Raw genomic sequence first — 16,681 nt, 5'->3', positions numbered from 1 at the left:
TGATCTGTGTAATGTCTCCTTAAATGCAATCAGCTAACCCTGCCTTTTTAATTACTTACAATGATTTTAATTGGATCAGAACGCAGCAAGAAACATAAAGCAACAGTGTAATAGCGTTAGCAGAGCAAGGCCTCTGCTGGGAGCTGTCGCCAGGTTCCTCATTCCCAGCCTGGCTCCATCTGTGGTAGGTGGCTGTCAGCTGGCCCAGCCCTATGCCATGTTGGCCTTGCTGGTGCAGGTTCTGCTGTGTGCAGAAAAGTGCTCGACAACTGGAATTTGCAGTATTTCAGGCTCTTGAGACTCAGAAAATCTTTTTTTACTCTGAACAGTAGACCAGTGTTGAGCTTTTGTGTGCCAGTGTCTTGACTGCTTTTGGACTAGTGAGACTGTCAGGCCCCTCTCATTGCTTCCTATTTGCCCCTCAGCTCTGCAGACCCACCACTGTGTGTTACAAGTGTCTTCAAAAACAAAGTGCATGTCTTTCTTCCTCAGCTAAGAGCCGAGAGCACAGCTCATCCAGAAGCTTGTCCTCTGCAATCAGTTTGTGGGCAATTGTTTGGCTCTTGCGATCATATGCTGATTATTTTTTCAGACAAGGCTACTTCTTAATTTCTAGTGTTTCAGTGATAAATGGTTATATATGTATCAACACCATTAATACTAAAGAGCAGTGATAATCTTTGCTGAATTTTCTGCTGAAGATGAATATTTATTTTCACATTTTTATTTTTGCTAGGCAAGACAGACATTCAGTTTATTGGAGGACTGTAAGTTGTACTTGTGCTGCAGTATAATAATTTCTTTACTTTAGAAATGGGCTCCTATAAGCAAGTTCAGCACATGTTGCTGAGAAATTGTTTTTCCTCTAAATTTTTTAATTCCATTTTTTTCCACCAGAAGGAAAAGGTGTTTAGTCCAAACATTGGCATTATGAGCGTTAGAGAAGAAGCTGTTTCTTTCCTGATCTTAAAATGATTCATAGCTGTCTGCGGTGAATTCTACAAATTGTGCTTTCTGAGGCCTGAGAAGAATCTGTTGCCAGACTAAATATTATTTAGAATTAGAAGAACTGCAATAAAAATTATGATGGAATCATATGAGTACACAATGAGTCTGTATGTTTTGACAGTTTTGTTTAAAAGTATTAAAATGCTAACCATCTTTTGTCCTTGGAGTAGCACTTTTATTTTGGTCCAAACAATTTTTTGTGTGTCAATTATTAAATATAATTAGCTGATAAACAATTGTGCAATTCTGCAGAAAAGGAATTCATTTATTTAATAACAATTATTCATTAAATTAAATGTTATCTGTTAACATTTTGTGCCTTTAAGAACTGGAAGGCTTGCTTGCTTTCTTCTCTGGACACATATATATATATATATTTTTTACAAATTCTTGTTATCATTTAATTCATTATTTTGAACTCTGCTACTCAGGATATTGATTTTTAGTTTTGAGTGTGTGTGGTGTCGTGATAATAGAAGTTAGATTTGTCATCGGAATTGTGTATGAGAAGACTTGGCTTTTGATTTTCCACTGCATTAAAACTATAAAGGTGCATACAAATTAAATCTTATGAAGGGGGAATTACCACAGATTATGTTATATGATTCCTAATTCTATCAATATAATTTTTGTGGTTTCTTTTTTTTTTTTTTTAAGAACAAATAGCTCATTAGTATACATTTAAGAACCCAGATTAACCCAGATTAGTGATAAATCATAGTATACTTCCAGGTTATTGAAGATCTTATACGGGTGGCATAAACACTATGACACCACAGCTATCTAAAGGCAGTCACTGGGCATGCATTAGAGGGTTGTTTCTTTTAGTGTCATCTTTGAAGAGTAGTTGTGCAGGTGCATTGTTAAATCCCCTTTCACCTGTGCTCCTACATGAGGAATCATTTAGGCTTGTTATCTGCCAGGTTTGGGAACAGTGGTGGACAATGGAGAGCAGTTTATATGGGGTGGGTCGGGGAGGTGCACGGCGCTTCCTTCATCTTCCTTGCATTGTATTGTCATTGAAGAGGCAGTTAACTAATTAATTAAGTGCTAAGGACAAGAGCTGCTTTTTACCAATTTGTACCTACAGAATGTGTTTTAACAGACTACAACAAATGTTGAGGGTAGAGAGAAAAAGATTAAAGCTTTAAATATTCTTTTTAGAATTTTGCTACCCGAATTGTGTAAGATAGAAAGTTTAATGCATCATGGGAGATAACTGCTGTCAGTCTTTGACTCGTGGTTAAATGCTTTGTATTTCTATCGAAACATCAAAAAGTAGGCACCAGTAGAGGCTAACTTCAAATACAAACATTCGGAATCTCATCACTGTTGGGTTTGGCTTTCAAGCAACGTTCTTTTCTTGCACATCCTTTTAGTACTGCTGCTAAGTTTTGTTGTTGCTAAAAGAACTGGTGAAAGTTCTGGCAGACTGAGTTGATTTCTGCCATAAGCTCATCTCTAAATTTTAATAAGGCTTTACTGCAGGAGATGAGATATTGTATGATGTTTTAAAATTGTGCAGCGATATTCAAGTTGTCTACAAAAGCACTCTGGATAACACAAGGTTCACTTTGGTCTCACACAGAGTATCTGAAGTACACAAAACCTGTGTGATTTATAGCATACACAGTATCTGTTGACTCTAAAAATGATAAAATCAAGTAAATCTGCAGCTAATTGCAGGCATTTATTGATGGTATGCCAAGAAAGAGGTGGGAGGAATTAAATAGGCATTTATTAAAGATAAAAATTATATATACTTGTAAGTACTGAGGGAGTTAACATGATTAGTTCTAAAGAAAATGCAGTTCTGGTTTTGCAGAAATATTTTCCTGAAGGTATAAGTATGAAAGAGGTGAATGGTGGGTGTTGAAAAGAGGCAGAAGAGACCCACAAGGAGAGAAAAATATGAAAGAAGTATTTGCAGCTTCCATGTATACAAGTAAAGAGAAAAAATAGTATCACATCTTATCCAGGGGCCAAGGTAAATAGCATGGTTTTTGTTTCATTTGATTTTACAGCACTGTAGCACTACTGATCTTAAAGTACGTCCTGGTATTTTCAAATATGTGTTAGAAGTGATCTGTGTACGAGCTGACAGTTTTGGATACATGCTGTAGTGTAAAAACAATGATAAAAATAAAAAGAAAGTAGCATATAGCTCACTGAATTGAAAAAAAGAAGCGCAGCTAGAAATGGCTAGTTCTGTAGGATAGCTGTAGACTTGTGTAACTTAAAGTCTAAAACTCTTCATACGCATACCTCTGATAAAAATGTATATCCTGATAAAAATGTATTTCAAAATTAGGGCTTTAATTGTTAACATTATATATTAAAGCACACAAATGAACAAACATCTCTTCTGCCCTCCTTCAAGGGCACTGATTCAGCAAAGAGTTTGCCATCTTTGCTGTCTCAGCAACCAAAAGGACGGTTGAAAAAAAAGTTATTTTTGACTGAGATTTTTTGGAATACATCTCTTTTTTTTTTTTTTTTTTTTTTTGCATTGTATATATCTGCTGCAACATGCTGCAGCAGTGATAAAAACTGAATCATTGTATCTTTACATAATGCTGAGTATTTAAAAAACTACTAGCATACTGAACTGATAAAATGAATGATATTTAAAATAATATTTAAAAGTTGTCAAAAATAGTGGTATTTTCAAGTCAACATGTAAATTCAGGTTATCTCTCATATCCTTCTACTCCCCACTGTTTTGATTGATTTCATGACTTCAGTTATGGTGCTAACTTAGGTAAAGAAGAGAGAGTCAGTCATATGCCTGCATTTAGATGAGCCCTTATCTCTGTTCTGGAAAGATTTTGTTCAGCCACTCCAGCAATGCAGTTCGAAGGGCATAATTCCTTTACATGGGTGTATGATACAGTTGCAGTATATTTTCAGTACAATTATCTCTTGCAGATATGAGAACACATTTCATTCTGTTTCATTTTGTATACTGATGCGATGCTCCATTTTAGGGAAGATTGCTCATTGTACAGCTGTTGGGATTTTAAGAAAGACTTTCCTGACAATAAAGATCCTGATTCGTATCTGTCTGCTTGAAATTTATTAAAAAAGAAAAAAGAAAAAAGAAAAAAAAAAGGCGTTCTTCATCCCTTTGTTTTCCAGCCTTGGATACTCTCCTGAAATTTGAACAGAAATGCTGTTGGCATTGATAACAAGCAAGCAGTGCAAAGCTACTGGCGTAGATGGGAGTTGGGGGAAAACGTACAAGGTGGAAAGGAAATGATGACACTAAATTGCAGACTAATACTTGTATCTTTTAACAGCTCAGCTCACATTCCAGCATTTTTTCTCTGTTTTATTTTTGAGCATGATGTCATTCTTGTCACTTTCAACCCTTACGTTCATTTTTTCAGTGGTCTCCAACTTGTTCTTCATATCATCTATGTTCTATTTTACACCTATCTGTCCCCCTTTCTTTTTCCCATATGCTACACACATTGCTTTGCATCTGTGATGGTATGAAGTGTGTTCAAAACAGAAATAGGACAACTAGATTTTTACTGGCAACATGTTTTATTTTTGCTTAGCTCCAAAAAAAGCCCAAGAGGAATATTGACTTGTCGAGGTATTACTGCTTTGTTGCTGCAATAAATTTGATTTTGAAAGTCCATGTACATATGAAGGACAGTGCAGTGCCTAAATTAAACTTCAGTAAATTTATTACAGAGAAATGTTTTTCTCTCTGTTTATTTTTAATGAAGAACTATCTCTTAATTATCAGATTAGAATGTGGACTTTCTAAATAATACATATATATAATACTTGTTTTTGTGGTTATAACGTGCTGTGAATACTGTTGTACTTCTAACTCATAGGTACTTGTGTAAGACTTTTTTGTTTTAATGTTTTCTGATTTATAAGCTAGAATATCAGCTAGAATATATAGCATGGAGCCAGTTGCAGCTCTGTCATTTAACAACTGATGATGAAAGGCATCGGTGATGCAGATATTTTATCAGAGAATTTAGAAAAATGCAATTTTAGCTAGTAAAAAAGTTTCACTAGCTTTCGAGAAAGTTTCTCAAATTGGCTACTTTTAAGAAAGGCTTTGTGTGATTTTTAGAGTTATTCTTTTGTCTCTTTTCCTGTCTGTATGCACCTCTGGGAAAGGTCTGACTCCAGCTTCTCCCAGCCACCTGCTGGGCAGCAGACAACAGAAGTGAGGTCTCTTTAATGACTTTTCCTGGGTTGACAGACAGTTCTGTTTGTCCTCGTACTCGTGCTTCAGTCTCTTTGACTGTCTTGGAGGTTCCTTTTGGGCTCACTTGAGCATAACTTACTGAAGGTTAGAATCACAGAATCATAGAATATCCCAGGTTGGAAGGGACCCACAAGGATCATTGAGTCCATCTCCTGGCTCCACACACCACCACCCGAAATTCAGAACGTAGCGGAGGTTCACTAAGATTGTGGGTCTGAATGCAGCACAGGGAAAAAAGACAGGAGAGGATCTCGTGGTGGGAAACCTTAAAGGAGTTCAAGAAATTTTGCTTTAGGTCTAAGTGGATGTGGGAGTAGTGCGGTATAACTAGTGATTAGACCTAAGTAATGTTTGTCTTGGTATGCTAAGCTATTTTCTGAATCATGGCATTTTCACAGGGATGTCTCCAAAGTATGGTGCTCATTGTTAAGTCAGGGATGATGATAAAAATATATATCAAACTCATTTCCATCAATTCCAGATCTTGCCTGACATCTGATTTCCAGCCCAGAGAGTAGGAATTAACTCTTCCATCAAGACAGTTTAAATGCAGCTTTAATATAATGTTAAAAATGAAAAGTTGGGTTTCTTCAATACTTCTCCCATCCTCTTATCAACTTTGGATGTATTTCTTGAGTTTTATGTGTGCAGTCTGGAGAGACAAAGCAAGTTTCCTTTTTTGGTAGAGAATGGCCACAGATGATAATTAAAGCGTTGCTTAATATTTTTACAGAATCACAGAATGGCCCGGGTTGGAAGGGACCTCTAGGATCATGAAGCTCCAATCTCCCCGCCACAGGCGTGGCTGCCAACCTCCACATTTAATACTAGGCCAGGCTGCCCAGGGCCCCATCCAGCCTGGCCTTGAACACCTCAGGGACGGGGCATCCACAACCTCTCTGGGCAGCCTGAACTCATACTTTAAAAATCAGCAATGATCGTTTTGAGGAAACAGAAATCCAAATGCAAAATAACAGCCATTCCTTCCTCCTCCAACTGTTCACGACAAACATCCCTTTGTTTTAATATGCTAGAAGTTACATTCTTTTATATCCAGGTGATCACTTGTTTTGGAGTGTTGAACTCAATTTTATTCTGAAGTTCTACTCTGGTAAAATAACACACTGTAGATAACAAATCAGATCTTTTTATAGGTAGAGTGCCCATGTTTAAATGAGTGGTTCAGGTTTATTCTTTCTTTGAATCATTTACTTTCACCAGTTTGGTTCTGGTACTATTGACCTGATTTCCTTAGAACTTAAATGTTCTTGGTATGTGATTGATACGAAAGGCTGAGAAGTAGCTTTGCTTTATTTTTAGTTTTCATGTCTCCTTTTCCTAAGGGCATCTGTGAGAAACTGTACCTGGTTGTATAATGTTTTATTTCCTTTTCTGGACTTAAACAGCATGAGTGTGTTAACACGCTGCCTGGGAAGGCAAATAGAAGCACAGTAACACTGGCCTTGTTGTGCTTCTGGCTCCAGCAGGACAGTTTTGCCTCCCTTAATGTTGCTCAGACAGCTGAAATGCTAAACCTTATGTATTATGCATATGAGTAGTAAATTTTTAAGATGGGAGAAATTGGTTAAATAAAGATCAGTTTTCATAGGAACTTAATGGCATTTCAGAGGTAGAGAGATATTTTATTCTCAGTTCTTTCACAAGAGGAAAGGAGAATTTTGCAGGAATCTGGATGTGTAGGAAAATGAAGGAAGGATAGCAGGAAATTTGTAAGTAGCTGGCACTAAAATTTTCTTCCTCTTCTGTAATGAATTCATAATCCCTTCATAAAAGTTTCAAAATCAGTCTCTTGAGATTCAAAATCGATCAGTTTCTAAAGCATATCTAAATAGAATACTGCGTATTCTATACAGCACAGTGTAGAGCAGCATTCTTATTTTGAACACCTCACAGGGCACCATAACTTACACAATTTTTATAGGAATAAACAACTTTTTTTCAGAAAAGCTCACACTGTATAAAAGGACAATAAGATATTGTTTCATATTAACTGTAGTGGAATCCATTTCCCTTGATTTAAAGACTTAATATAAGCCTTGCTTCAGCAAGTACTTAGGAGCCTGCTACAGGGTTTGGGGCAGACATTTCAGCCTATGCAGAGAATTATTTTGCTTAAAGCAGATCATGGAGAACGGATCTTTTCTGAGGCACCAGGTTCCATTTTTGAAGACCTACAAATGCGCCTGCTCTTGCCATTCCCCACCCGCTCTATGTATCAATTGCATAGGAAATGTAAGCACCTGCAGAAAGCAAGCTGTTGTTCTTTAGGTTAGGTTATCCATCTATTCCAAGTAAGGAATAAAGATGGAATATAAAATATTAGATTGATTTAACCAGTAGATGAGCATTGGGTTTCTGCCAAGGTATCAGGCTCTTAAGCTAAATTGTAGGAGTTTTTTAGTTTTATGTTACCTGCATTATTAAAAACAAATGAACTTAGGCCTAACAGCTTCCCAAGCTGGGGGTTTGGATTTAACTGAGGCAAACATGATACCATCTTTCCTTTTTGCTAACAAGTGCAGTAGTTAAAATTGCAGTGAGGACCATGGAAGTTTCCATGATGGATGAGATTGTGGCCCATTCGAATCAGTAAATTACTTTGAGGTACTTTAGAAGTAGATGGGAAAAAAATTTCAAATTGATCCTCAGCAGTTCTAACAAATCGATCAACTAATTGTGTTTGTTTTGAGCTTGTATCCAGGCACTGCTGTAGGAATAAAGACAAAAATTCATAATAACTCCCTTCAAGAATGGAATTTGTCATTGCTGAATATTTCTCCCTCAGAGGAAAGATTTTATGTGCTTTTACAGTATCTGTCCTTTTCCTTCTAATTCTTTGTAATGCAGATATATACTGTAAATAGTGATTTAGGTTCAGCTTTGTGCACATTTTCTACCAATTTACATTCCACCAAGAGGGGAAGTTGTAACCTGTCCTCTTATTTTTGCCAGCAGTGGCTCTTTTGTACTTGCATTGTGCATCAGATGAGAGAGTAGTAGTTTCTTAGAAAATTGTGATTTTTCTTCATTTTCAAAAAAGAGCAGCCTTAGGACAAGATGTCACCAACTTTTCCCTCAGCTAAGAATGTGAAAGTAATGTAAAGCAATTCATTCAAAAAAGAAATGGTTCCCAAACATTCCTCAAATAGGCAAACAGATATAATAGAGAATTTCAAGAATACTTTCTTTTAATTACCCCAATAGCTTCATATTAATTTATCATTGGCTGCTTCCTATGTACTCATTGGGTAAGTTGTTCATAGGGAATCCACTTCAGCTCTTCTAATTTGCTTCCAGAACTTTGCTGTAACTTTGCTTTTTGTTCTTCGTGTTGCTGATGCAGCATCTCAAAGCACAGAAGGATTTCTCTTTTGGCTCAAGTATCCTCTTGACTGACTTGGTTTAATCACATTGGTTTATTACTGTCTGTCCTGGTTTCCTATCAGTAGACTTCCGTTGATTCTCTGGTTTTCATCAAAAGCTCAAAGTCATCAGTTTAAATAACGAGCATAATGCTGTTTCTGAGAAGCTTACAGTGATGCTAGCTTCATCATTATCCTGTTTTTTAAACGTTTGAATATTTACTAAGAAAATTAATTCAGATTTTTTTTTTTATCTTCATTATATATTTTCACAGTGAAGTTTGAGGTCAGAAAAGGAAATCGTATCATAGAAAGATTCTAAGTTGTTGAGACAGAGAAACTTACTCTTTTGCTCAGAGTATTGTTTTCTACCTAGTGTACTGTGCATATCAGATCTATGTCTGTTAAACCCCTCTTACATAACTATCTGGGAAATGGTGGTTTGAAAAACATAGCTGTAAGCAACATCTCAGCCAGTGGATTAGAAAACTGTTCAGGTTTAATAAATCGAGAAAATTTGGAATTGTAATGACAAAAATCTTCTTCCTTTAAAAAATACAAGAAACTAACCCTTTCTTTGGCTGAGGTGCATTAAATGTCACTGATTCCTAGGGCTCAGTGCATTTTGTTTTGACATACAATATTTTTTGTTCAAGAAGAGGATTCAGCAGGCAGTCTGTATTTTAAGTCCTTAGAAAGTCATTTCCAGCTGTGTTTTCAAAGCTTAATAAGGTTTGATAGTTCAAAAGGAAGCAATACCAGAGATAGCAGAGGAATGGGAGGTGAAGGAATGGCAACAGCCCCGTATTTCCCTTCTCTAGTTTCCTTCCTTGCTTCAGTGCATGGAAGTGACTGGGGCAGCATGCTTCAGCTCTTGCTGATGTGAGGGCAGTTCATGCTGTGACTGCAGCCCTGCGGTACAGTATATTTAGCTCCTAACTCATTTTAGGCACAAGTGTTTCTTTATATAGTTATAAATAGTTAACTTACTAAATCTACTATGCTTTAGGTTGAAAGACAGGAGAAGTGTGGAAGTCCTGCTAACCCTATGGTAGTGATGGAGAACAGAGCTGTGAACACTGACCAGCTCCACAGTATGAGGAAAGCTGCTAAACTTTTAACTGGGCTCCAGTCCCCAGAGTCTCTGCTAACTAGAAGATAAAGCTTTGCACTTCCTTTGTTCTTGAGATGTAGTAGCAAATTCCTTACAGACCATTTCACTCATACTTCTTTGGCTAGACTGTATAGTTACTTAGTGACTGTGCACAGCAAGAAATTGGATGATGGCACTGCACAAATGCGTGGAGAAGAGTTCTGTCTTTGCTAGTGCCTGGTAGTATCTCACTTCATGTGACATGTTTTCTTTTTTAACTAAAACTAGCAGCTTGCAATATGCAAGTTCCTCCACAATATTTTAAGTACATTGGAAAGTGCTCTCAGAAATACCCTTTGAATTTTGCATAGTTCTGTGTGGAGCCAGGAGCTGGACTCAGTGAGTCTTGTGAGTCCATTCCAGCTCAGGGTGTTCTGTGACTATGGATTCTAAAAATACTGAGGTTCTGGCAATGTGTCTGCTGCCTCTGCTGCGTTCCACCTGTGTGGTCAGCAGTGACAGCTTCACTGGTGGCAGTACAGAAGTGTAGATATGTTCTGTCTGTGTTGCAGCTTCTACTCTTATATAATAAGGTCAGGAAAGCACTTGCAGGTGTTTCTACTGCAGACTTGCTGTCTACATGAAAGCTGCTCATCATCTGAGAATAGTATAGTATGATTGCTGGGGCTTCTCTACTGGTTAGAGCAGTAGCTAACAGCATCCAGAGCAGGCTGCCTAGCCACTGAACCCACAGAAAGGCTTTCTGTTATGAAGTCCCACAGAAATGCATTGCCTCCCAAGTATTTTGTTAGGATCGCAGGGAATGTGAAGCGAAGCTGCAGATTTTGGCAGTTGAGCAGGAGGTGGCTGCCAGTCTGAGGCACAGATGGAGCATTTGGAGAAGCCAAAGCAGCATGGGCTTTCTGTTCCTTTCATGAAACCATCAGACTGATTAGATTTTTAGCATCTGAAATGGCCTAATTTAGCCTTAGAGATAAAAAACAGTAGGGAAAAACAGTCTCTTTTATTGTTTCTCTTTCACAGTTTTTTTTCTTTGGATTTAGGAGATCAGGACCATTTTTTTGTTTAAGCAGCCTGCTGGTGTAGAGTGTGATTTTATCATAAAAGTGAAATCCACAGCAAATTTTTTATTTGCTAGGTGAATAGGTGAGTCTTTGATGATATTTGCACCTTTTGTAGTGCCATGTTGCCAAAAATCTGCTTGGCATTAGATTTAAACTTTGGCTAGTTCTTTTCACTTTTTTTTTTTCAATCTTACTATGTCAGCTGACAAGTACAGGTCAAAAAAATAGTGTTCACATTCAAGACACTTGTTGATTGGTAACTGAGTACTGAGTGTTAGTATCAGTTTTAACAGATTCATACGCAAGACCACATTTGGATATGCAGCTTGGTCACAGCAAAAAATTGTTCTTCTCGAGATAAGTTACTCCTACCTGGGTAAGAGGGATTGTCATAGCCCCTAGCAAAAAACAGCTTTGTAAACATGTGTTTGTGTCAGGCTTCATTAACTGCTTGTGCAACATGAAATGTACTTCCCTGCTGCTCACCTGTCCTCTGACTCCTCTGATCAATTTTAAGTGGGTACATGCAGACAAAAGCATTTGCAGGTCTATTCTTAGTAGATTGAAGCCTATTTGACACACAGTACTGTTAAGAATGTTGATCTCCTTTATTCCTTACTCAGCTTTATACAGCACTTCTGGAAATTTTTTATTTCAGTTTCTTATGCTGAGTTTTCCACGTGCAAGTGAAGCGATGCTCTTCTCTATTGTAGCCGTGTAGTGATCCACTTGGAATTTTGTGTTCAGTTTTGAACATATGGTTGCAAAAATGAGTCTGATGCTTAGATCACTTTATTGTGAATAAACAAAAATAGCTGGTTACTAAAGTAAAAGGTTATTTAAGATTTAAAAGCTCAGGTGGCGTAGTAGGGATTTAAGTCTATGCCTTAGTAGATTTACTGGGAGGACATAAAGGAAGATGACTATCAGGAAGTCATTGTTATAAATGGAAATGGTGAAACGTTGTCTTATGAAGGAAGTATCTGGCACTGAGTGAAGTGCCTCAGCCATTAGTTTCTTTTATTTATTCTTTCAAAAGAAGGAGTGGAACTCATGCTTTATTCAGCAAAATGCTGATAAATGTGTAAACGGGAGTGGTCCTGTATTGTCTTGTTGATAAGCAGTAGTGTGAAGGTCCAGCCTATCTTGACAATTGAATTAGGTTGACTCAAATCTAAAAAGATTTAAAACTCACAAAAACAAAAAGAGGGGGAAAAACCAACATCGTCCAACTGTGAAGGTTCACTGAGGACCCTGCTAGACTGCTTTTATAATTCCCTGTGGATCTCATCTAAGGCACCCAGACATGTTCAACACGTAATGTCTGATTCTCACCTAATTTCTGTTGTAATTCAGAGGTTTGAGTGAAGAGGCATATCTGTTCTTGGAGGAGCCTTAAGAAAATACACTCAGGTTATGCTTCTCCTATTCTAGGAACACGCATTTCAGAGCAGTGGCTATAGTTGCTTTGGTTTACAATAGATATGAATGTAATTGTATAACATTTGAATGATTTGAGTTATAGCCCGATCTAAGTTGTAGGTCTTGATTAGCCTGCAGGAGTCTGAGTAAGCAGTTCTTGCATTGTGAGAGATTATCACAGAAAGAAGAAAGCCATCTGAGAAAAGATATCCTCCAGCCCTTCTTTCAGGAGTGGGTCACTGTTGGGTTAGGGCAGGTCAGGAGTGCAAGACCAGGCAGGAAGCCAACAGCAGGGAACTCGTAGCATATGGTGAGGTATCTCAGTTGGTGTGAAAAACTGATTTTTACTCCCTAGGTTATGTTTTATATCTTAAATTGCCCCATATGAAAAGCCCAAGTAGATGAAAGAGCAGAGATCACTGTCACGACCTTTAAAAAAAAGTGAGTGTACCTGGGAGAAAGATTGTCACAGATTCAAACCTTTTTGATAAAGAAGGACAAAGTGGCATTTTCAGCTTGCTGGCCTGTGCTGATTACTAAGTGTCAATTAATGAAAGATTAAATGGTTTAACCATGTTTACATAGCCAGTGACAGAAGTCAGGTTTGTTTCAGTGGATTTTCTTGCTGCAGTCATCTGCCCTACTGAATAATGTGTGGATGCTGTACTGATGAACAGCTGGTTTCTATCATGAAAATAAACTTTGTGGTATTTGTATTTGATCTGCAATGTTTAGAATTTTAATTTGTATTTGAAGTATAATTTGAACATATAAACACATAATACGTAGAGATTGTCAGATATTAGAGAAAATTATGCTTATTAAAACGTCTGTTTAGATAAGTTCAGATAAATGTTAGTCCTCTGGGACAAGGATGTGACTTTTTTGCCCCTTGATGCACCATAACTGTTATTCTTGATTTCCTTGAACTGACAGCTTTTCCAAAGTGTCTGATTCAAGAGAGGTAAATGAGATGTATTAAATATGCATATTTTTGAGTAACAGTCTTTTGATTTTCAATTTTTCTCGAACAGTTCATTCTTTCAGCATACTCCGTTGTCAAGTTTTTATGCAAAAATGTTCTTTGGAACTAACTACAATTTCTAAACGTTTTAATGTGTTTAAAATGTTCCATTTTATTATATGTCATGCTTATCAATATTTTGTTGCTTTTATAGATTACCTTTCTCAAGGGATAGATCTGTCTGGAATAGAAGTAATTGAAAATGACCTGCTTTTTATTGCAAGAGCTCGGCTGGAGGTGGAAAATCAGGCTAAAAGGTTACTTGAGCAAGGTGTGGAGACTCAGGTAAAATACATGTTCTTTTTTTACTTCCTTTCAAAAGTGAAGTTTGAAGGGTGCTGTGAGACTGATTTCCTTTGTTTGGTCTTGCATTTTCTGAGGGATGTTAAACTTAAAACCAGCTTACTTGCAAGAGAAAGTCTTACTCACATATCATTATTCAGAGAAATTGACAAAAGTATTTGCAAAAATAACATTTTGTAGGATCTAACCCTGAAAATTTGTGAGGAAGTATGTGCGGACAGAAGAGTTTAATTCTAAGCAGTGTGATAAAAAAAAACTGCTAATGAATAGAATTTTGCATTGAACGCAGTATATGACATTACTGATATTGCCAAGCTTTAAAGGTAAATCTGAAAAATGTAGTGTCTTAAAACTAAGAAGATTTCTACATTTTAGCTATGCAGTTATGTAATGAAATGATTTGATGGATTTCCGATTAATATTGTAAAAGGCATTTTAGATTTCGAGGTAGATATTCACTATACTCATAATTACATTCTTCTATACTAAATGTAATTATCTACATTTTTAATAACCTGACTGTGTTATTTAACTATTTGTAGTATTATTTGTACTGACCCTTTGCCTGTTTTTAAAATTTGTATTCCTTTGACTATTAAAAAAAGAAACATATTTTAATCTCCAGTACTACAGTAAAAGGAGAAATCTAGCACAAGTTCCTATCAACTTTGTTTTTTAAATTAGAAAACAAAGTGTATTAGAACAAGACGTTTCTATGCTGTTTGTTAAAAATGGTTAACCTCGTGAGTCAATATAGCATTTATTTGTAGTATTCGATGCTGACATGAAAGCGGAACATAAATGGAATGGAAAATCTCTTAATTAAATTGGCTTCGTTAGATAATTGAGGATTAAAATGATCAGTATGTATCGTCTTATACCTCTCATTGTAAGTAAATGTGGTAAATACCGTTTACTATTTACTGATAGCAAAATAATAGGGGAAAAGAAAAATGGTGTTTTTTGCTTAATTACTATTCAAACATTGAAACTCCTGGCTTTTTGAGCATGTTGCTGAACATGAATTGGGCTTGTTACAAGCTATGAAATATATGCTATATTAAATGAAGACTGAACGATGATGGGGGCTGAGAGAAAGCAAGTAGACATCTATTTTAAACGTAGCAGAAGTCTTCATCAGTGTCGACCCCTTCTAGTTTTTCATGTCAGATTTGACCTTCTCTGATAATTTTCTCTTTATATTAAGTACTAAAACAGAACTGACAAAGAAACCCTGGGGAAATCAATCCCACTCTACTTGAAAAATTGACAGATTTATTAGGTGTTCCAGGCTGTATCCAGGTAATCAAGAGATTATTAAAGTATTTGCTTGTTGTGCTTTAGCCAGGGGCCTGTTTCTAGCAAGAAAGATTGTTTGGAAGATTGTTTAGAAGAACATTTTTAGTGTTTAGTCCTATCAGAAATGGGTATTTTTATTAAGTAATGTTGGGATATGCCTCACAGATTTGTTGTTGGATACAATTTGCTGATTTAATGTTGGAATAATAGTGTGTTTTATAAAATATGCATGCAGACGTTGCCCAAGAAATATGGAGTTTGAAATACAAGCAACGGCTTCTATGTCTTTGGTTCTTAGTATTGTAGCTGTTTATTGACAACCTGATTTACATTTATACCTTTCAAGCCCTGAGATTTCCTGTAAGAGGGCACAGAATCTTCATCTTTTCATGTGTATTTTGTTGTACAGAATTTTTTAAGTAGGCTGCCTTTTTGATAATTTCTATTGTGGTAGCTAGGTCTGTACCACTGAGAATAGTGCAGGTGTATTTTGTCCTGGTGGTTGTTCAGTTATTTGATATTTGGAATAGCAGTTTTAATTTTTACTTTTTTGATCTATGTAAATAATACATGAGATCAGTTGCCTGTGTAAGTGAGCTCTGTTTCTGTATTTCATTGAGCACTTTTCAGTAGTGCTCTAAGAAGGAAGTCAGCTTTAGATCTCTGTTTTAGAATACGCCAATGACCACCTGAAAGAGCAGAAGGAAGTGAAAATGCGTTAGAAAAAAACCAAACCAAACCAAACCCAAAGCTCCTTTTAAGGAGTTGTTTGTTAAAATTTGGTGAATGTATTCTGTAGAATTCAGCTCTTGAGAACAGACCTAAAAGATTGGAACAGTCTCTTTCAATGTTTTGGTTTATTATTTGTTTACATTGCAGATATTTACCTGAAAGTGGTACATTGTCTTTTTCTCAGCATTATAATTCATGTTTTCATTGCAAGTTCATCACTGTGGCATTTGTATATTTCTCAGAAGGAAAGAAATCTCTTTCCTTCTCTCCTGTTCCATTGGAAGAGTGACATTAAGAGTTGACTACTTCAGAAGTGACACCCAGCTGTGGGATGTGGTCAAAAACCAGAGGGACTGGGTGCCATCCGGAGGGATCTGGACAGGCTTGAGCAGTGGCCTAGGTGAACTTCATGAGGTTCAGCAAATCCAAATGCAAGATCTTGCATCTAGGTCATCATCTTGCATCTGAGGTAACATTCACTACCATTATAAACTAAAGAATGAAAGGTTTGAATGCAGCCCTGCCAAAAAAGACCTGAGGGTGCGGGTGCTGGTGGATGGGAAGCTGGCCATGAGCCAGCAGTGTGCCCTCACAGCCCAGAAAGCCAACCGTATCCTGGGCATCAAAAGTAGCATGGCCACAGGATGAGGGAGGTGATCCTGACCCTCTACTCTGTGCTGGTGAGGCCTTAGCTGGAATATTGTGTCCAGATGTGGAGTCCCCAGTACAGGAGAGGCTGTTGGAGCACGTCCAGAGGAGGACAACAAAAATGATGTGGCCTTCCAATATCTGAAGGAGAGCTACAGGAAAGAAGGGGACAGACTCTTTAGAAGGGTCTTTTGTGATAGAACAAGGGAAATGACTTCAAGTTTAAAGAGGATAGACTTAGGTTAGATATAAGGAAAAAGTTTTTTACAGTGAAGGTGGTGAAGCACTGGAACAGGTTGCCCAGAGCTGTGGTTGATGCCCCATCCCTGGAGACTTTCAAGGCCAGGCTCTTGGCCCTGGGCAGCCTGACCTAGCTGTGCATGTCCTTCTTCATTGCAGGGAATTTGGACTGGATGACCTTTAAAGGTCCCTTCCAACTCTAAAGAT

The 16,681-nt window shown here is 37.2% G+C and overlaps 1 protein-coding gene across 1 annotated transcript in view; it reads left to right on the top strand.

The window, feature by feature from the left end:
• COG5 (component of oligomeric golgi complex 5) overlaps positions 1-16,681 on the top strand; it is a 185,589-nt gene that overhangs the window by 67,241 nt on the left and 101,667 nt on the right. Inside the window, exon 7 of the mRNA XM_085217248.1 lies at positions 13,407-13,537. Coding sequence (XP_085073374.1) covers positions 13,407-13,537 — 131 coding nt within the window. The remainder of the gene's footprint in view (positions 1-13,406; positions 13,538-16,681) is intronic.

The sequence above is a fragment of the Meleagris gallopavo genome, chromosome 1, assembly GCF_905368555.1.
Source record: "Meleagris gallopavo chromosome 1, MGAL_WU_HG_1.1, whole genome shotgun sequence".
Classification (NCBI taxonomy): Eukaryota; Metazoa; Chordata; class Aves; order Galliformes; family Phasianidae; genus Meleagris; species Meleagris gallopavo.
The sequence above is the reverse complement of the archived record's forward strand: the minus strand, read 5'-3'. Positions and strand labels throughout refer to the sequence as shown.